Consider the following 23,688-nt stretch of genomic DNA (forward strand, 5'->3'; position numbering starts at 1 on the left):
ATATATATATATATATATATATATATATATATATATATATATATATATATATATATATATATATATATATATATATTTACATCCACCAACCAAGGACTTAACTAATAAAAGCTAAAGTAAAATATGGCCCAATTACTTTCTTATCCAAACATTCTTCCATTATATTTTCCCATTATGTCTACAAAAAGATTAAGGCATTATGGACTCATTAAAGAATCAATGAACATATTAAACTCTCATGACTATTTCATAACAGTTCTCACCGAGTAGATTTATATTACATGTATGAAATGTTTTAGGAAATAGATCCAGCTGATCTGAACTAAATGAGTTCAATTTAATTTTTAAACAATATTTGCAGGTATCTTGAAATGACAGTCATCCAGGTGTGGTGAGAAAAATGAGCAATATTATGATGATGAGCAATAAACAGTCATCATGTCTGTTGCTGTGGCAGTTGTTTGATGTTGTTTTACTGTTGCTGTTTCAGCATGTATTTTTATCAGTTTTACGTCATTCGTTCAATGAAACTGCAATTTCCTATACAGGATATGAACAGTTTCACATAATTCATTTCTGGTCTTGGCTTAGTTTGAATGTAATAATTTTGACAGAGATATTGATTCAGTTTTATTTACATTTTAGTTTTAAAGTAGATCAGAAACTATTTATAAGTCAGTTTGCTCAAATTTAAACCAAACACAGTCATGTTTGTATGTTATCTGTTTCATATAAATTATTTTGACTTCACACCTTACAATACCTTTTCAGCCCACATAAACTGATTACATAAGCTTGTGATGCCAGTGCCCTTATCACTGTTCTCCTCTCAGTTAACATAAGTTTACACAAAATGATAGGTGAGATATCGTGTCAGTGGCTAGGGTGGATTGAGAAGACAAAGTTCATTGTGTAGTCCACACAGATGACATGATACTGCAGGAGAGTATCTGGCTCCTTGTGCTCTGCTTCCGTCCGCGTGCAACACACATCTCTGAGCTGGATTGCTCCCGCAATAGAAAAGTGTTTTCAAACCAGCCAATATGAAGAGTATTCTGAAGGGCAATAGTAAGTTTTAGAGACTATGATTTTAGTATAATAACAATTTAAACTGTGTTTGAATGTTTAAAAACTAACCTAGATATTATAGATGTTTGTTTTTGTCACAGATTACGAGGCGCCTGAAGCTGGTGCGAGTAACACTATCGGAGCTGTACGCTGGAATCTTCCTGATGAAGATCTTCAGGCTCACAGCTCAGTTCCTAGCAAGAGCACTCATAGTTCTAAACAAAATGTAATAGATAGATAGATATATATATAGATATATATATAGATAGATAGATAGATAGATACTTCCTATAGAACTTCCTTTTCTGTACTGTTTTGAAGTTCATTTTTCCTAATTAATATATCACCTTTCTGTTGTTATCCAGGACTTGAAGGATCTACGCAGCCTGCAGGAATGCATTACATTTATCACTCAGTGGAAACAGGAGGTGGAACATGTCTGCAGGGTAATATGTAATGCTTTTTACAATATCTTCAAATATCACTGCCTTTATAGGCAAGAGGCTGGACATAATCACAGGCTTGCTGATGTTCCGACCAACTGTACGCGAATGTGAAATTACCGGACAGCACACGTACGTCTTTTAAAGATCTCTTGATCTGTAAAGCATCTGCTGTGTACAAGCATCCGAAAGAAGACTTTATGCCAGTTTTACATACATTCTAAATCATATACATCTTAAAGACATCTAATATACGTCTTTTTGACACCCGACAGGAAACGTTTAATAGACGAAGCCTATTGCAGATGAGCAAACACTGAAAAATACATCTTGCAGATGACAAATAGACGTCTCCGTGATGTTCTTGTGCTATCAGGATTTTATAGGTTCAATAAATAAGTAGTTAATAGTAGGTAACTTACATTTTAAACACAATATTGCCAGATCCTTTGTCTATTTAAGTTTCCAATAAAACCACAGCAGAATTATGCTGCATTCCAGACAACTCGAAATTTTGATTTTTTTCCCATCACTTACTTGGAAATAACATCTGGAATTCTGCCTTAAGTTGGAGATCCATCTTGTGAACTCGTGGCCGATCAGTCAGCCCCAACTTTAGCGAGACATCACTGCTTCCACACAGTAATGGGTGTGTGTTTGTCTACACACAACATCTAAAACATTTCAGTAATAACTGACAGTGTGTGTGTGTGTGTGTTTTAGCCTCGCTCCAGTGCAGACGAAGGCCCAAATATCAGTGTGCATGCAGAGCCACATAGTCTGGAGCAATGCCGCAAACTCATCCTTAAGTGGGCACAGGAGCTCAAGAAAGTTGATGATGTGAGTTCATGGATATAAGACACTTATGTTTAAACATCATGCATTGTTTTCATTAAGAAAAAGATTTTATCTGTTTATATTCTCCCTCCTATAGTTGTTTAGTGAGGGCACATGGCGACAACAAAGAGATGCATCTTGGGAGCAGAAAGAGAACAAGGTTGATTCTGCCATGCATATGGAGCAGAAGATCATGGAATGGGCTACAGAGCTACAGACTGTGTCCGAGGTGAGGAGGATAGTGGGTTTGAACCCAGTGTGTAATAATGTGTCAAATCTGTATACAGTATATTATGCATATACATGTATATATATATAAAAAAAAACATTCCCTGTGTACAGCGCTGTGGTGTGATGAGGCAAGATTTAGCCCGTTTTCTGAAGCAGCTGGAACTGAAGAAGAGGAAAATCTTGACTCTGTTGCCTTTTTTGGAATTCATTACTTGGTCTCTACTGAAACAGGACAGCCAGGTACAAGTTTATGAGAAGAGTTCAATAAACATAAAATAATAATAAAAAAAAAAAAACGATCAATATAGGCCTATTCAGCTAAACCTCTTCTTATTAACAGTTACAAATTAGAGATGTAACATTATCTCATACTGTATATGTTCTACATTACAATATATAATAATGTAATTTAGTAATATAATCAGTATATTTATGTGTATGTATTACAATGTTTTTTTAGGGTGTTGTTCCACAGCTATGGCTCCTCAGCAAACAGCGTACCTGGAAAACAGGTAAAACTTTCACCTTTTAATTTTTTATTAAAAGTGATAGTTTAAATGATTATAAACAATTTTGCCATTCGTTTTCATACTGTACAATTCCATTTGTTTTGACAGAGACACCAAAGTACATTCCAAATTCAGGTACTGATTTCTGCATTTATCTTGTTCAATGGACAGTTTAAGTAAAATGTTATAATGTTAATACTGTTTTCTATAGTATGGAGATGGATCCGCAGTGCTTCAGGTATCTCTGATACAGCTGTTTATAATTCATCTGTCAATGAAATTCCTTTTGGCTTAAGAAAGCTTGCAAATTTTACCTTTGCACCTGTTTAGTGGACATCACACTGGACCCTATGACAAGCCACCCATGGCTGCAGCTCTCTGATGACAAGAGAAAGGTACAGGAAGCTCTGAATGAAACTGAAGTGTCCTACAGTACCCAGCGCTTCGACAGCTGGCCGTGTGTCCTGGGCTGGGAAGGGCTCACTTCCAGTCGGTACTATTGGGAAATTGATATTGCCAACAATGGCTACTGGCGTATTGGAGTGACCACTGCATCCTCCAGAAGGAACGGCCGGTGTCCCATGAACCCCTCTGAGGGCTTCTGGACAATATGGAGAAGCACACGGCAGTTTTATGCATGCACCAAGCCAGAAACCGAGCTACCTCTGTCACTTGTGCCCAAAAAGCTGGGAGTGTACCTGGACTATGAAGAAGGACAGGTGTCTTTCTATAAAGTAGAGACACGCTCACATATCTTTACATTCATTGCAAATTTCCGTGAAACGTTGTACCCGCTTTTCGCACCACTGGATGGACGCACACTTATCACACTGTCCTCCACAGAAGTCACTCCAGAGGTGTCTTCTCATGAAAGTTTACAATTCTTTTAACTTGGCAAATGTTTTAATAGGGGACTAATGATGAGGACCAACAAGCTGCCCTTTTAGTGCTTCGGGCTCAAGAGCAGATTGGAAAAGTGGATAAAATGATTACAATCATCATATCTAAAGGATGAGATCCTGTGGATACTGTGTTTTGGTTGTAAATTTAAACTTCAGTACATTTGCACAACTCTGAGGATTTTCATGAGTTCCCTTTAATGGAAAATTATGAAATTTGGCATATCCTCAGACCATTCTGGTGTCAATGTGTGCAAAGTTTTCTGAAATTTAAATGCTGTGCCCACAATGCACAGGTCAATTAGTCCTTGTGACTACCAACAATTTGATAAATCAATATTCTTAAAATCATTTTTTGTTAGGTAGGCATTGTGAAAGAAATGCTCCATTTTATCCAAATCAAAAAGGCCTAGGAGTATAATGGAGTATGTTAAAAAAAAAAACCCATCTATGTATAATCCATTAAAATTTTTATTCTATCCCATGATTGATAACAAAAATGCACATTTGCTTAATATAGCACCATCTACTGTGGAAAAAGTGTGTACACTTGGGTGGTGTTTGAAACCATTCTAATAAATTTAGGGTATTATGCATCCAGGATGGTTTTGGAAACTTTGCTTCCTAGAGTGCCAACAGTCAATACTTTAAGAGATTCAGAAAAGTACTATACAAGCACACTGTGATTATTTACCAGCTCCAAATTGATAGTTGTAACAAACAGAGCAATGTTTTTTAGGTTAATACAATGTAATAATTTTATTATTAATCTTAGATGCAATTTTTCGTAGCTCATCTTTATTATTTAAAATCATTTACTATGCTAACTTTACTATGCCATTATGCTGTAAATATGTTATGGTGCATTAATGCTGCAACCAGAAAAGAAATGGAGACTTTTAAATCTGAGAGATTTTTTTTTTATAAAGAATGTATATAAAAGCTACAAATAAATGCATGAGCGAATACATGTATGAAAGATAATTGTGTATACAGTAAAAAAAAAAAAAAAGCATAAAAATATACATCAAGCAGAATACTATGATCAAGATTACCAGGACGGACTCAAACACAGTTCTTGACAATTTAATTTGCATACAAATATGAACGGAAATTAACCTAATAAGAAGGATTCCAAAAACAAAGTATAATTTTTTTTGTGTGTGTTATTTTTATTACAGTAATTTGGCTTATAACCATTTATGCTGGTTTTATCTACTCAGAAATAGTCTTTTCTTAAAAAAGTTTACAGTTTACAAAATACTGGCATTAATATATTTTTATGAAAAAAAGTGGTCATGCAAACTTATCACTACGTGTTGGAAGGAGAGTGACCTGCACTGACCTACAGCAGGAATAATCCCACACACGGTTAAACCTCAGTGCTGGACATTCATTTATCGGGTCTGCAAACTGATGGCTCCAGTGCTGATAAAGCACCACATACCTACAGCACCCGGCCATCACTAGCCTCATTCATATAGACCACTTCTGAATCAGCTGACTTACAAAGGTCCTAGTGGAATGAACAAGATAACACATGACATACAGGACTGAGGGATCATGGATCTGCAAAATCACCAAGTGCTCCCTATGAAAAACTGTTTTGTTCAAACAAAGGGAAAAAAGAAAGAAAGAAAAAAAAGACATCCCAGCATCCCGCCATCCTAATCAGAATCACTTTTTTCATCTTTAACCAATAGCTTTTTGCCTCTTTTGGGCTCAGGTGTTTGGCCATCCTTCTCCTTCTTACCCTTGGCGAGTCTGCAAAAACAAAAATCAGTTATAAATTAAATTAAAATAACAATAATGTTGTTTTAGTCAATATAAAAACAAGGATCATTTGGATCTGTAAAGTATTAAAAGCAGCCGTCAGTGTTGACTCCCTCTGCAGGCATTTGATATAATACATAATGTACATAAGATTTGATTATATTGTTCTATTCCATTAGGCTATGCATTTTATTACTTTTATGCAAAGGAAGCAAATGGTTACTTCTTTTTGATATTTTATTTGAATCAAGTATTCTTAATATTACATGTATTTTAAGTCCACTTAGATCCATTTTTATTACAAAAAGAAAAATGACCTGATTACTCAACTCATTCTCAGAATAAATGACCAATTACCAAAATATTTGTTAGTGACAGCCCTGGAAAAAAAGATCTTTGTGCAGCGTGTAAGCATCACTTACATTTTCTGCCGGTATCTGTCAATTTCAGATGGAGGCACCACGTCACTCAATTCCAAACTGTCATTAATCATCTTCAGTATTTCATACCTTTCTTTACCCCTCACCTGTATGAAGAGGAGGCTAATATTAAAAGTCATACAAACACAAACTACACTTTGTTAAAGGTCTTAGCCAACCAAATTTGCATTTGAAAAGCACAAGCTATATTAGTACACTAACTCCTTTCACACAGTGGAATTTACCCCTCAATCCAACCAACTACCATGAAAATCACAGGAGGATGATTAAAAAAATAAAATAAAAACCACAGGAAGGTGCATGATCACCTGCAGGTTATACATCTCTTCATCACTGCTCCCACTCAGTTTGGCCTTTTTACTGCCCTCAGGTCGAGGCACAGATGAAGTTGACTCTTTCGTCAAACCTGGCAGATCAGTTTCAAATTAATATGACATTTTAAAGAAATTAATGCTTTTATTCAGCAATGTATGTGGAATAAAATTGAATTTATTTCATAAACATACAAACTTACTACGTTTATTTGAAGAGGGGGTCTTTCCCGAGGTTTTGGTCTCCTGGTCTTTTCTGAAGTTGCTCTCCTCAGTTTTTCGGTCTCTGCCTGGGCACGCGCACACACGCACCTCAAAAGACCCTCGGCCCAGCAACTGACCACTGCAAGACGAGAGTAAAAGCAGATTTTATGATCGTTGGTATCCACATTGGAATACAATTCACTAACAGAGGAATCAAAGATGGACGACTCACTCATGAGTCTCCAGCGTGATGATTGTGAGGATGGGCCGGCGATTCATCCCTCCCATGCAACTGCTATTGCACATAAAGTTAAATAACACTGTTGTGAACTCCGCTCCCAGCTGAAAAAAAAAAGAAAGCAGCCCAGGAAAGTGTGACATTACAATGACGAAAACTTACAACAGAAAAACAAATTAAAAAGAATATAATTGCAAATGTATTAATTTACTCTTGCTTATTATAGATCAAAATACTGAGACTGACTTGAGGAGCTTCGTAGGGAACCACCACACTGTGCCTCAAGTTGACTTCATCCTCCCTGTAAAGAGCACGAGAGTTTCCTTCCACTCGAATCAGGTGAGCAGCAGGAGCCAATCCTGAGGAGGGAGTAAACAGGCGTGTTAATTGATTTTAGTGGAACTTGCACCAGTATAGCTAGTGTTTTCCTGTACAACAGTGTAAGATTGGATGAGAAAGAGCATGTCTATACCATCACCATCTGGGGTTCTCTCATGGTGGGGACATCGACGGACCACCTCAGCCACGTGTTCGGACTTCTTATAAATTGCTGTTGCTCTGACCACTGAGCCCTGGGGAGGGGCAACATCCACCATCATCTGAACTGGACAAGTTTTCGCCAATTGGCAAAAAAGCTTATTCAGATCAGAGGAGTACTGAAATCAGAGACAGAAAATGTGCTTTAAACTCATAAACGAGTCACACTTTTATGTCACATAGGCCTGGGCGATAAAACGGTATCGATATTTATTAATGGTATGCTGTATTCGATAACAATATAAAAAATGTTCGATAAAGTGCACGATATAGGCACGTGCTATGAGCGATGCAGACAGCACACACAAACACATGCTGAAATGAGTGCTGTGCCTGCCTGTGATAAGGATGTTTTGTAAGTCTACTCTAGCCCACAAGATGCGCCACTGCTTCGTTATTCATTCAAAATATTAGAGAAATATAGAAGCTCATTGTGAGAAGATCTTGATTAGGCGAAAATAGAAATGCCATTCACACAAAATGCATATTCAGCACATTTTGAGACGGACAAATGAGACTGCTGCACTCGCATCTCACACGAGATGTAATATTAGCCTTGCAAAGTTAAATAATGTTAAATAAAGTTTAATAAATAAATAAGCTTTTAGAAAACACGTTGCAAATTTGTTCATACCTTTTCACTGCGTCTCATTTTTAAATGCAATCTGCTTGATGGGTGATTCGGCTCTTTGTATTAAGCAATGCATAAATTATGCCGTTTTGTTCAAAATTGTATATGCAATTTAACAAATTATATTTGATTTATATGAGTTAATTTAATGTAATGCAGTTTTTTTTTTTTTTTTTATAAACATTTATTTTCTTGTTGATAATTTAAATGTGCTGCATTATTTTGCTCATTGCGCCCTCCTGTGGCCTCAGGAGACAAGACAAAAGTTTCCTTAAGACACATTTAATCTGCATATAAAACATATACACACACAGCTCTGTTTTATAAAAGATTATTTAAAAAAAAAACAATATTAATAACTGAAGGATATGAAATATATCATTGATACATTTTTTAGCTATATCGCCCAGCCCTAACTTCACAGCACAGCAGTTAGTTTTAGCAATAATCACACAAGTCAACAGAACGTTCATATCATTTATTATTGAGAATGCTAACTGATATAAACGATGGCATAAGATGATCAACTAGCAGTCCAACAATTGAACACTAATTGATCAGTGAGTTCAGCTACTTTAACTAATTTTGGTGCTTTAAAGTGAACATCTTTAAGAGAGGTTTTAATGGACTGACAGAGTGCCAACAATAACAAATAAATTTATCTCCTTTAAAACACCACTACTACAGGTGAGGCAAATTCACAGCACTTTACAATAAACACCCTAATCTTGAAAATATGTATTTGTAAAATGTTAAATTAACACTTTTAATATAAATTTGTCTCATTCCAGAAAAAAATACTTAGGATAAAATATTTTATCTAACCTAGTACATTAAACAGAAAGACAGAATGATTTGTAAGTTTTAAGTAAGTCTCAGTCTTTACTACAAAAGCTCACAGATCTTGTTAGTTAAGTTCAGACATCTAATATTAAACTGATTAGATTTAAAATAGTACATATTCTATCATTTATCACATTCAACATTTGAGCTTTTGAAATCGTATTGTCCTCTTACCATCCAGATCATGTGCAGTCGGTGTAGTTTCTCACAGGATCTGAAACACACCAGCTTGACTATCTTGCACTACAACAGCCTAAAATTCTACTCTCTTTTCTAAAACTGTTTTACAGGAAATTTTTGGATGCCAAGCGTCCCTGCTCAGAGTCTTGTAGACTGCTGTTTTCTGCAGAACTGACACTCCCCTCGCCCCTCCCTCCCTCCCCCACTGCTCTATGAGGACAAGTTCAGACATGTTCAAACTCCAGATACAGCTTACTAATAAAACACTGCTGCTCAAAAAATTAAAAGGTAAAAACTAACATTAAAGATTTCACAGATTACAAGACTAAGTAAAATATAAATACTGTCAGAATGAATAATGTTAGATGGCTAAACACAATAGAGACTGACAAAGCTAGATGTACGAGTCATTACTAATGTAATTGGTAGTGTACACTGAGGAGTAGGTGAAAGCTTCTTTGACAACGAATGTAGTCATCTTATCTTCTGCCAAGCAGCCATCTTAGAGCAACACCTCTTTCTGCATACTGCACACTAAAGTGTGTATTAAACTATATTTACTAAAATACACAGATAATCTACAGAAGCTATAGCTTTTTCTCAAAATGTAGCTTTCTAATATTCCTGACATTGTACACAATGACTGTTATTGGCTATGTAATTATTTTTCTAAGTCTCTCTGGATAAAATAATCTACTAAACACGCACAAGTGTAAATGCACAGCCTTTTCTCTCTGGACCCTCTCCAAACTGATTTGCTTCTATCCATTCTTCAAACTGCTTCTGTAGGGTTGTGTGGCATCAACAAATAAAAAGGAAATAGCCTTGCTAAAAAATTAGGATCTGAAAAAAGTACAACAGATGAAAGAGAGATAGAAAAAAAAAGACTTGGTGAGGGGTGGGAGGCTGTGGGGCAGCACTTTTTTTTTCCTTTTTAACCCCATCGCTACCGGAGATGTTTTTGGCGCTCTACAGGAGAACATGCCCATTCATGTCTTCAGATAATGCAATAAGAAACTGCTAAAATCAATTTCTTATTTTACCCACTCCAGATGTTAGATTGACAAGCTGTATGACCACAGAAGCTCTCTACACCAGAGTAGCGAATACACAAAAGATGGGAATTCTGAAGTATTATTTTGGACAGGAACGAAGGAGGTGATGAAGAACGATTTAAGTCTGCCGGTATCCTGGCAACATTCCGATCCAGCGCTCACCAGAAAGGACAAGGAGTCTCCACATGACCTCAGGTACAAATGCATCTACGTGAATATTTTAATCTAACATCTACATAATAATGGGAGTTCACTACTAACTGTGACTAACTTTTAACTAGATATTACCACTAACACTGATCTACTCTCACAAGAAACCGTTTTATCTCCAAACAGAATATGAACAACCAATAGCAATAATCTGAAACTACCAAAATGATTTCTCATTTATTTAGGATGCTAGTGTATAGTATTATAAGATTGGAGGAATTATATGGGTGATCGAGTACACTAAAATGCCACATTTTATGCAAGATGAGTACTGTATGCATGGATGCATGTGTGTATTTTTAACTCACAGTGCAGGTCACAGATTTGGCCGTGCCAGATTGCGGGAACCCCAGTTTGAAGCCATGCTCCCCGGGATAATCAGTGGCAACTGGAACAGAGGCGGTTGGAGGGGAGGTGGAGGGCTGAGGCTGTTCAGTCAACACGTTATCAAAAATATTTGGGTCGAAGGAGCTTGGAAGATACTGCTGAAACACATAAGAGTCCAGCACTGAAAAACAAGTATGTATACCGGAGGGTATGTACAGGCTTATTTAACAATACCTCATCATTGATCAATTCCCAGCAAGTGCCAGCTTCTGGAGTGGAACTGGGACACAAATTGGGAGAGAGAGTTAGAATTAGTTTAACCTTAAACTAATAAAGCACACACAGTATACATAGAGTACTGATGCACAATGACAAGTTCAATAGATCTTGACCAACCCAAAATAAATAACCATAAAATTGTTACAGAAACCTTACATAATAAGGCCTGCACCCACATAAAACTGAAGATATGACCGGGTCTCTGTTGCAAACTTACATGAGGTTTTTCTCCCACAGGTCGGCAAACTCTTGACTTTCGGCCATGGCTTGTTTTAGATTCGCAAAACTACAGATATAACACAAAACTTTCAGTCAGCTCAGCACTGGGAGAAAATGTAAAGAAAATACAACTCCTCGTTGGATATATATATAAAAAAAAACGGTTCAGTCGTCGACGTTGTTTCTTTACGAAGTGCGATAAATTTTTTATTAAACAACCAAATCACGTAAATATTAGCGAAAGGTTTTAAGGACAGGTTTAAATCAAGTGACAGCTAAACGGAAACATTCATATAAGCGCTCTTCTATGAGCCAAGTTTCGAAAACACAGCTAATCAACGCTAGCTAATTTGTAGCTAACTTTACCGATAAAGTGGAAAAAAACAACAACATTCAGACATCAAAGGCATATTCCTTAAAAAGACACAACGAAACAACGTGTTGCATTAAAAAACCTATTTTAACATCTTCTACTGCTAACTAGCGAACCGGATTCATGACTGACGTTGCGATAACGTTTAAAGCGCCGTTGGGCCTCTGAGTTTCCGCTGTTGTTAATTCATTAGTTTTAGTCGATTTTTTTTAATCAGCTTTTATTGCATCGACGTCAGCTCGTTAAAATAACAATATCTGCACGCACAAAGTAATACTGTATTCTAAATTCCGAGTTTATTGCAATAATTAGTTTCGAATAAAACACTTATTGTTAAAAATGTGTACACACGGATAACGAATCAGCACTTACTTCGCCGACCTCCTCTCTCCAAACGGTTTTCACGGTACTCTCGTAAGAGTCTTGCGGTGATGAGTTCCGAGTTACTCACGCAAGGTCCAAAACAACAAAACGTTAAAAACAGGCCTCTTAAAAATCTAAACCAAAATCCACGCGTGGTCTTTCAGGGGATTTCCCCACAGGAGGAGTCTGCTGACGTCAGCATCACCTGACTGACCTGAATGAATTAAATGAAAACAAGAGAGAGAAAATAACGATTTTTTAATAGATGACTGGTCATTTCGTTCGCATTTTGAAATTTAAAATGATCTAAATGTTACCAAAAACCGCGCATAATTTTACAAAAGGCGCGAAATCTGCGTAACGAGGAAGTTGTCAGTTCGTTTTTATTACAGTGCGTTGCATTCAGATCGCGTTCCGAATACAAAAGATATATATTTTTTTATTCTATTTAATACTGGATTACACGACGGGACGTATTTTGCAAAGCGTATCTATCAATGCATATGCAAATAAAAAAGAAGTTTGAGATTGAAAATACAGAGACAGAAGGACCATTGATTTTATTAGGTTAGAAAAACGAATGAGCTCATCTCCATTATATGGTATGGTAAACCTCAAATCAAAACTATAAATTTATTTATTTAAAACTATAAAAATCCAGGGATTAACCTAGATTTACTAATTTTTGTATACATATGTTGTGTGTGACTGAAGAAATGTCACCAAATAATTAGCTCCAGAGGCCTTACAAAATAACTGTTTACCCAATTCACAGACACAGTATTTCTGTGATTTATAAAATCATGCATGAAACCTGTGACCAGTCAGTTGAGTCCCCACATCACTTAAATAATAGAAGATGAGGTCTTTCATGATCGATTCATCACTCAGACTGAAAGTGGTGTTATGATGAATAACATTTCAGAAATGTTATTATTTGCTGTTATACGTCACTCACATTTATGATATTCAACCCTTTAATTTACATTCTGCAGTATGCATGCATTTACGAGGAAGGAATGCTTGTACACACATTAGAAAATTAATGGAGCTTAGAGGCAGTTTTTGGTCTACAACAGAAACTGTGATCCAGCAACCGGTGAGTCAACATTAACACCATTCTCTCTTTTGCATTTTGTGATTTAAGAACACACCAGAAGAAATACAACCATCAGAAACAAGTTAGTTTGGTTTACAATCTAAACTCTATGCTCCCATATGAAAGTACTAATTACACTTGTGCATCTCTGTTGTTCTCGGAGATAACAATGACAAATCAGTCACAATGCAAATCACTTAATTTGATATTATGATTAATTCATTATGAGAGATTTTTATATATATATATGTGTGTATATATATATATATATATATATATATATATATATATATAAAGAAAAGTGGCATTGGTATTATATTAAAAAAGAAACATTTCCAATAAATTCCAACAAATATATTCCAATAAAATAAATTCCAAATATATACTTTGTATAGTTAACATTACAAAGTGCAGTGGTGCATATATAGTGTTTTATTTCTGTAACAGTATTGTGTTTTAGAGAAAGAAAAGAAAATATTTTGTAGAACATGTAATAGACCCATTACAGTATAAAAGACATAATGCAATTTTACTAATTGTTGTTTTTCCTTTGCTAATTATGCACTTAATGGATGATAATTTATTAATAAAAATTACGAGCAATTCATTTTTATGATGTCAAAAGCTATCCTTGCCTTTACATCACTTAGAACTTTACACAGCTTTGAGTTTTGTAATACATTTTTCACCAAAAAGCAAAAATTATGGTGATGGACATTATAAACCTAGTTGCAAAAATGCAAAAAAGAAGACATAAAAATGTTTGCCCTTTTTTCTGATGATGCTTCAGAGTAAGGCATGTGTGTGCATGTGTGCGTGAGGGAACATTCGATACAGTATCTTAAACCTACAGCTAAAATGGCATGTTTTGAATTTCTCTGTTAAAAGAAAAATCTGATAATTGTATAAAATACACTTTTTTTGTTTATAGTGTGTAGCCTTTATTTAAGAAAACATAAAATCTCTCGGTAAACTCTCAGTAGATACTTTGCACTTTATTCAACCTTTTAACTTGGTTTTATGAATAGAACACACTCTGAAGTATCATAGGTACAGCAAATGATTTTTTTAAATGTAAATATGTTGTGTAATTTGATTTTTAGCATATATTTTCATTAACGGCATCGACTTGTATTTTTCCTCAGTGTTTGTTCAAAGTATGTTTAGAATTCTAACTTATCAGTATTATAATTGTTATAGAATCATAATTTTTAGGATAAACAACATGATTACAATAAATGATAAACCCCATCTCACATTTCTTCATTTTCTCAAAAGTCTAATTCTGATATGCAGTTATCACAATAGCATAAAATGTACCAAAGAGAAGTATAATATAAGATTTCATAATATAAGAAAAAAAGATTTGATTTTCTGTTCAAATCGAAAGGAAATGAGCAAATATATAAAAGAAACACTCCTGCAAATCCCAAAATGGCTGACACATCATTGCACAACTCTAATTTTCTATAATGCATATAAAATCATAAATATTTTACAAGACTAAATAAATAATCGTAATTTGGAGATAACACTGAGATTCATCTTTGTTTTTCCTTGAGTCTTATCACTCTTTATGAAGCACATGTAAATTAGCAGTTAGCAACCAGGCACCTCTGCCTAAACCAAGGATAAAAATATTAAAAACACAATGAAAGATCTCCGAACTTGCATAAATAAACGTAAATCGAACAATTTTACATCAAATTTGTTTACAAATAAAGACATTTGTCCAGAGCTCGTACAGATCAGCTACCTTTTCACCTACCTGTTAATGTTTGGTGCTTCAGTCCTAGAACATGGAATAAAGTTCTCAAATCCCGAATATGAAGTCGAAGGATACGCAGGTTCCATCTCGCAAATTAATCGCGATTAACGGAGCGCAAATATTGTAAATATTCATCAGTTTGAGAAAGAAAGGTGGCTTCTTGAGTTTATGCAGTGAACTTGTCAAATAAGAACCAAAAACGTCATGAAGGGGGGTCAATGGACAACCAATAGATTTTTGTGCGCCTTTTTAAAATATGGATGAACCACATATCCTCTAAAATACCCGGGAATAAATTTCGGCCCTATAGCATAATTAATTACAACTTGTGACATCTCCACAACTAAATCCAAAGCACTGGCAAAATACGATATTGAGTAAAATCCAAAGACAAAAATATATGTACTCGGATATTGTCACTTACTTGATTTATAGGAAGATAGAACTCGAAAAATAAACAAAAACCATAACCATCGGTACCCAGAGAGGCAGTACTTTCCTGCCAAATAGACGAAGAGTCAGACCCATTCATTTGTTGTCACTGCACTTTCATTTTGACACATCTCGTAAAAAAAAAAACAAAAAAAAAAACTGATACACCAAGAATTCTGTTTCTTTTTCTATCTGCAAATGTATTTTTCTTGTTTTTTTCTAAAGGAGCCCATCTTCATGAGTCATGAGAGGCTTTCTTTCTCTCTCTCTCTCTCTCTCCCTTCTTCTCTCTCTCTAATACTGGCTCAAACTGCATTGTCAACTTCCGCCCTGCTTTCTCTCCAGTGGCTGGCCTGCATACAAAACCTCCCAACCATTTCAATGTCCCATACATTCTGCATTTTCATTTCCATTCAAAAACGATGATAGCGACCAAATGTGCTTTACTTGTACTGTCTTGTTTGTTCTGTCACATTTTGCAGCTCTCTCATTCTCTTCCGATGAGCTGAATCTTCCCGCCTGTTTAGTCACATGTTGCCTCTCACGTCACTAATTTTGCCAGCATCACACTGTACACACTTCATTTAACACACAGAACAACAAACAACTGGCTTTCGTTCGAGTCTGATACAACAGCTGAAGAGGCAGCAGGGAGTTTCACTTTGATTTTTTTTCTTGTCCTCGAGTTGACTATAGGTTAACGTGTTGCAATCTGAGGTTTGGTTTTTTCGGGGGAGACTGAAAGAGAAATGGTGACTGCATAACTGTTTCAAAGAAATCTTGTATTATCGCATTCATTGAGCTCTCTTAAGTCACAGACGAATGGGTTCATTGTTATTCTCTGAGCACACACTCAAAGTTAGCCCAAAGGAGTGAATTGAGGTGTTTTGTAGCCTTTTATATCTTCAAGAAGCTTGGTTTATGTCATCTTCAACATGAATCACTCAGTCACATAATTTTCACTTTGGCTCGCTCTCTGACGGTTTGAGACGGAGAGCAGTTTCAAAAAAAAAAAAAAAAAAAACCCAGCTCAGGCCAACAGTAAGTGGGCGGGCCGGAGGTGAATCAACAGCTAAATTTGTGTTCGCTGTCTTTCACACACACAGACACACAGAATCTCTAATTCCCGCTCTTTTCTACATGCATATACTGGCAAATTTTTTATAGCAGACATTCACTTCATTCATACTTGCACATAAGCACAAACACTCAAGACTGGACCACATTTAGAGCGCGTATTGTTTTATACATATTATTTGTCAAACTAAACTTAATCTCATCTTTGAGATGCAACCACAAAAAGGTGTCTATTAGACCCTTCAGTAAATGCAAGTACTGTAAAAGGAGTGGTACGGAAAAGGAGGCAGACAAGTTCCAACCTACACAACTTCCTCCATAACTTCCTGTCAAGTTTTAGCGGTTTTTGAGAGGACCTTCTGGAAGTTTCTGATGGCTAACCACACACTTCCATGGCATTTTACTAACAGTACCCTTGTCAGGTTTTATAAAATTACAGCTCATCCAGAAATAACCATTCGGTCATTATTTGCTCTCACGCATATCATTCCCAACATTTTTCTTCTTCAATGAAACACAAAAACATATTCCATTTGTGTTCCACCAAAGAAAGTCAAAGGTTTTTGAAAACATGATGGTAAGTGAATAGAGATTTTTCATTTATTTAACATTACTGAACAAGTGATTTACTTATAATGGCTTCAGAATTTGAGATGCTTATAAGCTAGAGGGAAAGCTGTAAAGTTGTGTCCCTTATGAGTTATCTAAAATAAAAAGAGAGAGAGACAGAAAAAGAAGTAAACCTTCAGCTTAAATAGTTAATTCCTGATGTATTTAACTCAAGGGAAATTTTGGGTAGGACAGACTAAATAGAGTGGCATCCTTTCAAGATGGGGTGAAGTGCTATGTGGTCAATAATGCTGGGGATTTCCACAGTATTTAAGAGGAACAGCCAACAGCGAAACAAAAGATCTAATTGAATTGAAAAAGACATGTTGAGTGCTGAATAAATTTCGTCATCAAGGTATTTACATAAGCCAATATCAAAAAACACTTCCACCCAACCACATAATTGAGTGCCACTAAAAATAATTCATACAGACAAAAGAAAAATCTAAATAAAAAGTTTTTTTCTACACAACTATTTATTACCGTTTTAACAAGCTCTTTTAAACAGATTATTCATAAAATTAGTTTTTCATTGCAATTTTGTTAAATTCAGTAGGTTGGCTAAAAACATTACATTTACAATTTAAAATCATATGAAATCTGAATTGGAGAAAAGGTGCATTCATCAGTGTTAATGCAAGATCTAGGCGGTCCCAATTTAACTCTAGTTGTGTCATTTAGTGATAGTATTATAATTTTACTAATGTTGGCACACCTGTTGTCCACGTCTTCAAATGCATAAAATAAACTCTCAGGCTGTAATATTGAAATAAATGGCAAATCCTGTTGCAAAGGGATGTCTACCAGCTGAAGAATAACAGAAAATGACTTGCATGTGACATTAACCCAATCAATTGCAAAGCATTGTGTGGTATTTAGCTTTAATCCAAAATCCTTCAAAGTATAAGTGGTGAATCTTATTTTTCAACATCTATCTGCATTATACTGAAATTAAAAGCTATTTGCCATGGTGGTAAAACCTCTGCCCTGCTTGGCTGTGCGAAAGGTAGGTATGGCGAGGAGATGGCTGAGAAGAGCTTTGAAATGTAGCCTGTACAACAAAAGGAGAGAAAAACAAATAATGTCACTTTCCTTAAACAGATTTTATACAGACATTAAATTATTGTTCCTCAACAATTTGGTATATTTTTGATAACTTATATTCACTATTGATTTTTTCTTGGAAATATGAAATCTGATGTTCATCAATTAAGAGAGATATATGTGTGTGTGTGTGTGTGTATATATATATATATATATATATATACACACAATACTATTCAAAAGTTTGGGGTGTTATGATTTTTTTTTTTTATGTTTCTGAAAGAAGGCTCTTATGCTCACCAAAGCTGAATTTATTTGCTAAAAAATACAGTAATATTGTGGAATGGAATGCAATGTATTTTGAAATGTATTTATTTTTGTGTTGGCAAAGATGAGTTTTAGCAGCCAAATAGTTGTGTTGCTTAGTGTTTTTGTGGAAACTGTGATATATAATTTATATTTTTAAGGATTCTTTTATTAATATAAAATTGAAAAAAGCAGCATTTATTTAATATGGCCACAATAAAATGCCACTCTAAAATGTGCAGTTTTATCATACAGCACAATGCCACAGATGTTGCAAGTTTTGAGGGAGCATGCAATTGGCATGCTGACTCCAGGAATGTCCACCAGAGCTGTTGCCTGTGAATTGAATGTTCATTTCTCTACCATAAGCCATCTCCAAAGGCGTTTCAAAGAATTTGGCAGTACATCCAACCGGCCTCAGAACCACAGACTGTGTGTAACCACACCAGCCCAGGACCTCCACATCCAGCATCTTCATCTCCAATATGGTCCGAGACCAGCCACGTGGACAGCTGCTGCAACAATCGGTTTGCATAACCAAAGAATTTCTGCAGAAACAGAAACCGTCTCAGGGAAGCTCATTTGCATGCTTGTCATCCTCATCGGGGTCTCGACCTGACTGCAGTTTGTCGTCTTAACTGACTTTAGGGGGCAAATGGCCACATTAGATGGCGTCTGGCATTTTGGAGAGGTGTTCTCTTCACAGTTGAATCCCGGTTTTCACCGTACAGGGCAAATGGCAGACAGCAAGTATAGCGTCGAGTGGGTGAGTGGTTTGCTAATGTTAACGTTGTGGATCGAGTGGCCCATGGTTATGGTATGGTTATGGTATGGGCAGGCTTATGTTATGGACAACGAACATGGGAGGATTTTATTGATGGCATTATGAATGCACAGAGATACCATGACGAGATCCTGAGGCCCATTGTTGTGCCATTCATCCATGACCATCAATTCATGTTGCAGCATGATAATGCATGACCCCACAATTCCTTGAAGCTGAAGACATCCCAGTTCTTGCATGGCCAGCATACTCACCGGACATGTCACCCATTGAGCATGTTTGGGATGCTCTGGATTGGCATTTACGACAGCGTATTTCAGTTCCTGCCAATAGCACAGCCATTGAAGAGGAGTGGACCAACATTACACAGACTTGCATTGGTGGTCACACCAGATACTGACTGGTTTTCGGACCCCCACGGACCCCCCAATACTGTAAAACTGCACATTTTAGAGAGGCTTTTTATTGTGGCCAGCCTAAGGCACACCTGTGCAATAATAATGCTGCCTAATCAGCATCTTGATATACCACTCCTGTGAGGTGGATGGATTAACTCGGCAAAGGAGAAGTGCTCACTAACACAAATTTAGACAAATTGGTGAACAATATTTGAGAGAAATATATATACATATATACATATATATACATTTCACTGAACAAACCTTTGAATGGTAGTGTATAAATGTACATGCATGCTATAATTAAAGAAGTATATTTGGTTCAGACAGAACTCACTGCATGTGCTTGTTGTGAGGGCGTTCCATGCGTGAATGCGCCTGGGGAAGCTGGCCTTGGTGGATGTGCATATGGTAAGCCAGACTGTCCAAAGAAAAACCACAAGACATTTATGCTCAAAACATGTCAATAGCAAAGAAATCCTACTATTTTAGGCTAAAAATATATGAATTCCCTTTATCTTAATCAAGTGAAAGACTATGATAATATAGATTTCATGAATTGGCTTGGCTCTGACCTTGCCAGGAGGGATCTGGACAGCAATAGAGGGAGTAGGCAGTAAACCTGCAGCGCTCACATGCAGAGCCTGCGGATGCATGGGCCTCAATGGACTCTGAAAACCCAAATATGAGTAATGTTTGCACGGACACAGGCATCCAGTAAACCTCTGCACTCAGCTGTTCAAAGCAGCTGACCTTCCTTTGTTCCTTTTTATCAGAGTTTACATCCTGACCGGCCCTACTTACCGAGTCTGTGAAACCGGACTGCTGGTTAGCATGTTCCAACTGTTTCTGCAGGGGAATTCCAGCACTGGGGATGTAACCTGGAATAAAAGAAGAAATACAGAAGGATTGCAAAGGTGTCTGCCAAAAGGACAATGGAAAGAACTTTTAACACCTATGTGGGACAGGCCCTGTTTTATTCATTTAAAGTGACAGTAAAATATGTATAATGTTAAAAAAGTTTTCTATTACAAATAAATGCTGATTCTGTTGACTTCTTATTCATCAACAAATCCTCAGTTTTAAGAGAATTTTAAAAAGTATTTTACAATATTACAGTTTTAAAAAAATATTTTTTGATCAAATAAGTGCAGTCTTGGTGAGCACAAGATACTTCTTTTTAAACATTAAAACTAAACTGACACATAACTTTCAAATAAGTAATCCTAACTAAAACTGCACCTTCGATTGGATGATTTGAAAAACTATTTATGCACTGCAACATTAGTAACCACTTATCGCCACACGTATTTAGATATACGATTTAATTCTAAAAGTATGCTACAGTGTAGCAAGATGAATGTAGGCACATTATACACACCAGGCTGAGAGGTGAAATGACTGTGGACCGCATAGCCCTGCTGCTGATGGGGCAGGTAAGTCATGGCCTGGAATGCTGATGCACCTGGGAACAGAAAATTATAACATCTTAAAAGTAACACATATCCACATCTAAATATATGGACTGAATGAAAATATGAACAAGGCACCTCTAAGTTGTGAACCACTGGCATAGTTGGCTGGCACTGGCTGGCTGGAGGCAAAAGGTGATGTATGCTGCGGCTGAGTGACTCCATACGGGCTGTGACTCGGCTGGCCTCCAGAATACTGGCCGTGCTCTGTTCCACCTGCACTGAACCCCGGCTGAGACTGGAAATGACGCGTCTGAGACAGTGGCAAGCAGCCAATAATTTTTTAATGAACTCAAGCACACACACACCGGAAAACAAATGCAGTTTGTGAATGCTAGCTGAACCAGGTGTCCCTCATTATTATTACAAATGGATTGATTTACACTAAAATATCACACTTACAGGAATGACTTGAGACTGGAAGAGCTGTTTGCTCCGTTCCCCAAGAAGAGCACCTGGACGCCCATGACTAACCTGACCCCCTGAGTGAAAATAAGCAGTGGAGAAAAATGAAGTCATTACTGAAGGGCAATTCTAGTCAATTCTGACAGCTACAGCTTTATACTTTGACTGATCACTGAAGAGGCCAAACAGTGGTCACCTTGCATGCTGAGAAGGTGCTGCCCAGAGTGCATGGCCATATTAGACTGGTATGTTGCCGAAGTCAGAGTTGTCATGTCACTGTAAACATATAAAAGAATTCTAGTTATAATAAACTGATTAACAAATGTCATTTTCAAAATCTCTGACCACTATGGCATGTCATATATGTGTATTATATATATATATATATATATATATATATATATATATATATATATATATATATTCATTCACATACCGTATACACAACCAAGTCTTATGCTCAACAAGGCATACACAAAAACAGTAAAACTGTAATATTGTGAAATATTATTAAAATTTAAAATAACAGAACTCATTCCTGTTTGATAAGTGCCAGTCAGAAGACATTTTATTAAAAACAATTCTTTTATCATCATGTTTGCTTCTTCGGCTCTTCTCCGGCTTTCTCAGTCAACTTCTTGACTGTTAAAACAGTTTTGAGTAACGTTACCAGACAAAACACTTGGTTTGGATACCAGACAACTACGCTGACTAGTTGTTAGATCCCATACAAAACGGATAGGATCTGTTTTCTGGGGCTTGATATACTATTTATCACGTGGAGACCTAACTTTTTCATTTGACATCTGAATTTGCCAGCTCTCTTTTGCATACCTCTGTTCTTTGCGTCGTCTTTTCTCTTCCTCATGTAGGACTTTCTTCAGCTGCAGAAAAAGCTGATGCTTCTCCTCCTGAAGACCCTGCAGCTTCACTCCCATCTTCATTATCTAATAAGAAATAAAGGGTTGTTCATGAGTCCTTAACAACAACATAACTACAACACCATTTGTAAATAATCCAAGTATTAGTATGCAGCAATCATATAGACGGACCTGTTCTTTTGTTTCCTCTAAAGACATTCTCTCCTCCATCTCTTTCTTCCTCTTCCTCTCTTCCTCTTCTTTTAGTTTCTGCTCCATCATTTTGTCAACCTCTTCTTCCTCTGAGATAAACAAGTGATAAGGGATCACACAGTACACATGATCAACAACACCCTAATTCAACATGGGAATTATTTTAGTAGAAATAATATAGAGCAGAATTGTGGGCTCACCTTGCCTCTTCCGCTCTCTCTCTCTCATAATGTGCTTGTGCAAGGCACGTGCCATGGCATTAGACAGTTTAGGCCTCTCCAGAAGAGCCGGCATGATGGTAGGGATTGGCGGTGCCAGCTGTTGAGATGTTAGAAAATTTTTACAACAATAATATCTGCATTTCTAGACACTAATGAGTCCACTAAACTGACTCATTCAGATTTTAGTGGCCTTACCACAACTAAAATAGTCAGAGTGAGAAACAATTCAAGAACTGATAGTCTGGAAATGATTTAACCATGTTAAATGTCAACGTTAAAAATGTAACAGAACCAAGTACATTCTAAGTATTGCAGTACAGCACGATTTAGATATCTGACGGGTTCAAGAAAACACATCACAAACACAAACTTAAGCTGTCAAAAAGTTGACGAGCCTTACTAACGGTTTATAAACCAACTTACCATATCAATTCTAAAAACCAAAGACTACGAGTTAGAGCAAAATATAAATAAGAAGAAAGAAAAGTGGTAATCTGAGAAGCAATACAAGGCAATAAATGAGCAAACTAGCGAAACGGGATTAGCTCTTTAACGGCCTCACAAGCTAGCTGGCTACGCTTGCAGTAACCTGAACGTTTTTACAGTCGATTCAGTTAATGTTTCCAAGAAAGTTATCTTTCAAAAACTTTCAAAATTATACAGACGAAAGCGATTTCAGTCTTTTCTATTTGCAGTAAGTTGCATTATCACCTAACCATTGGGCCAGCAGGCTAACGGCTCAAGTGACAGCCTAGTCAGCTAGCTTGCAAAATTAGCGAACTAAATATAAAACTCTTGCAGTGACATTCGTGGAATCTTCATGTAACGCACTTTTGTCCGTTTCTGAGTTTAAAAGTATGCTGAGCTTGTCTGTAGGCTTTCCTTAAAGAAAAATAAACAAATGTATCAGTAATTAACCAAACTAAAAATGGACAGGAAGCCCAGTTTGGCGCACTTCCTCTGGGGGCGTGTATTGATGACGACACGTCACGTGTCAAGGAGCAGGAACGAAACGCCCATCATAATATTT

General features: G+C 36.5%; 3 protein-coding genes across 7 annotated transcripts; 1 reads left to right on the forward strand and 2 right to left on the reverse strand.

The window, feature by feature from the left end:
- The first annotated feature begins 47 nt into the window (after positions 1-47).
- Positions 48-5,008, forward strand: si:ch211-114c12.5 (zinc-binding protein A33). The gene is made up of 10 exons (XM_052556063.1): positions 48-1,068; positions 1,170-1,294; positions 1,434-1,514; positions 2,235-2,351; positions 2,446-2,577; positions 2,691-2,819; positions 3,040-3,091; positions 3,197-3,223; positions 3,300-3,326; positions 3,419-5,008. Exons 1-10 carry the CDS (start codon positions 1,044-1,046, stop codon positions 3,976-3,978), a joined length of 1,275 nt encoding a protein of 424 aa, XP_052412023.1. The 5' UTR covers positions 48-1,043; the 3' UTR covers positions 3,979-5,008.
- Positions 4,885-12,158, reverse strand: tp53 (tumor protein p53). Of its 3 annotated transcripts, none has more exons than XM_052556065.1 (11): positions 11,980-12,158; positions 11,233-11,301; positions 10,971-11,016; positions 10,718-10,891; positions 7,426-7,609; positions 7,200-7,312; positions 6,948-7,057; positions 6,715-6,854; positions 6,509-6,606; positions 6,183-6,286; positions 4,885-5,751 (listed from the first exon to the last, which is right to left on the reverse strand). In XM_052556065.1, exons 2-11 carry the CDS (start codon positions 11,277-11,279, stop codon positions 5,655-5,657), a joined length of 1,113 nt encoding a protein of 370 aa, XP_052412025.1. In that variant the 5' UTR covers positions 11,280-11,301; positions 11,980-12,158; the 3' UTR covers positions 4,885-5,654. The 3 variants fall into 3 exon arrangements, with proteins under 3 accessions (XP_052412025.1, XP_052412024.1, XP_052412026.1); XM_052556064.1 differs by having other exon boundaries at positions 10,718-10,894; XM_052556066.1 differs by lacking the exons at positions 10,718-10,891; positions 10,971-11,016; positions 11,233-11,301; positions 11,980-12,158 and adding an exon at positions 9,139-9,308.
- Positions 12,159-17,690: 5,532 nt separating this feature from the next.
- LOC127957503 (G protein pathway suppressor 2) lies at positions 17,691-23,666 on the reverse strand. Of its 3 annotated transcripts, XM_052556068.1 has the most exons (13): positions 23,490-23,666; positions 23,082-23,105; positions 22,638-22,755; positions 22,417-22,526; positions 22,199-22,311; positions 21,561-21,640; positions 21,362-21,441; positions 21,038-21,212; positions 20,869-20,952; positions 20,292-20,368; positions 20,063-20,158; positions 19,825-19,908; positions 17,691-18,006 (listed from the first exon to the last, which is right to left on the reverse strand). In XM_052556068.1, exons 2-13 carry the CDS (start codon positions 23,082-23,084, stop codon positions 17,914-17,916), a joined length of 1,113 nt encoding a protein of 370 aa, XP_052412028.1. In that variant the 5' UTR covers positions 23,085-23,105; positions 23,490-23,666; the 3' UTR covers positions 17,691-17,913. The 3 variants fall into 3 exon arrangements, with proteins under 3 accessions (XP_052412028.1, XP_052412027.1, XP_052412029.1); XM_052556067.1 differs by having other exon boundaries at positions 23,082-23,665; XM_052556069.1 differs by lacking the exon at positions 23,082-23,105 and having other exon boundaries at positions 23,490-23,663.
- Positions 23,667-23,688: the final 22 nt, after the last annotated feature.

The sequence above is a fragment of the Carassius gibelio genome, chromosome B5 (genome assembly GCF_023724105.1).
Source record: "Carassius gibelio isolate Cgi1373 ecotype wild population from Czech Republic chromosome B5, carGib1.2-hapl.c, whole genome shotgun sequence".
NCBI lineage: Eukaryota > Metazoa > Chordata > Actinopteri > Cypriniformes > Cyprinidae > Carassius > Carassius gibelio.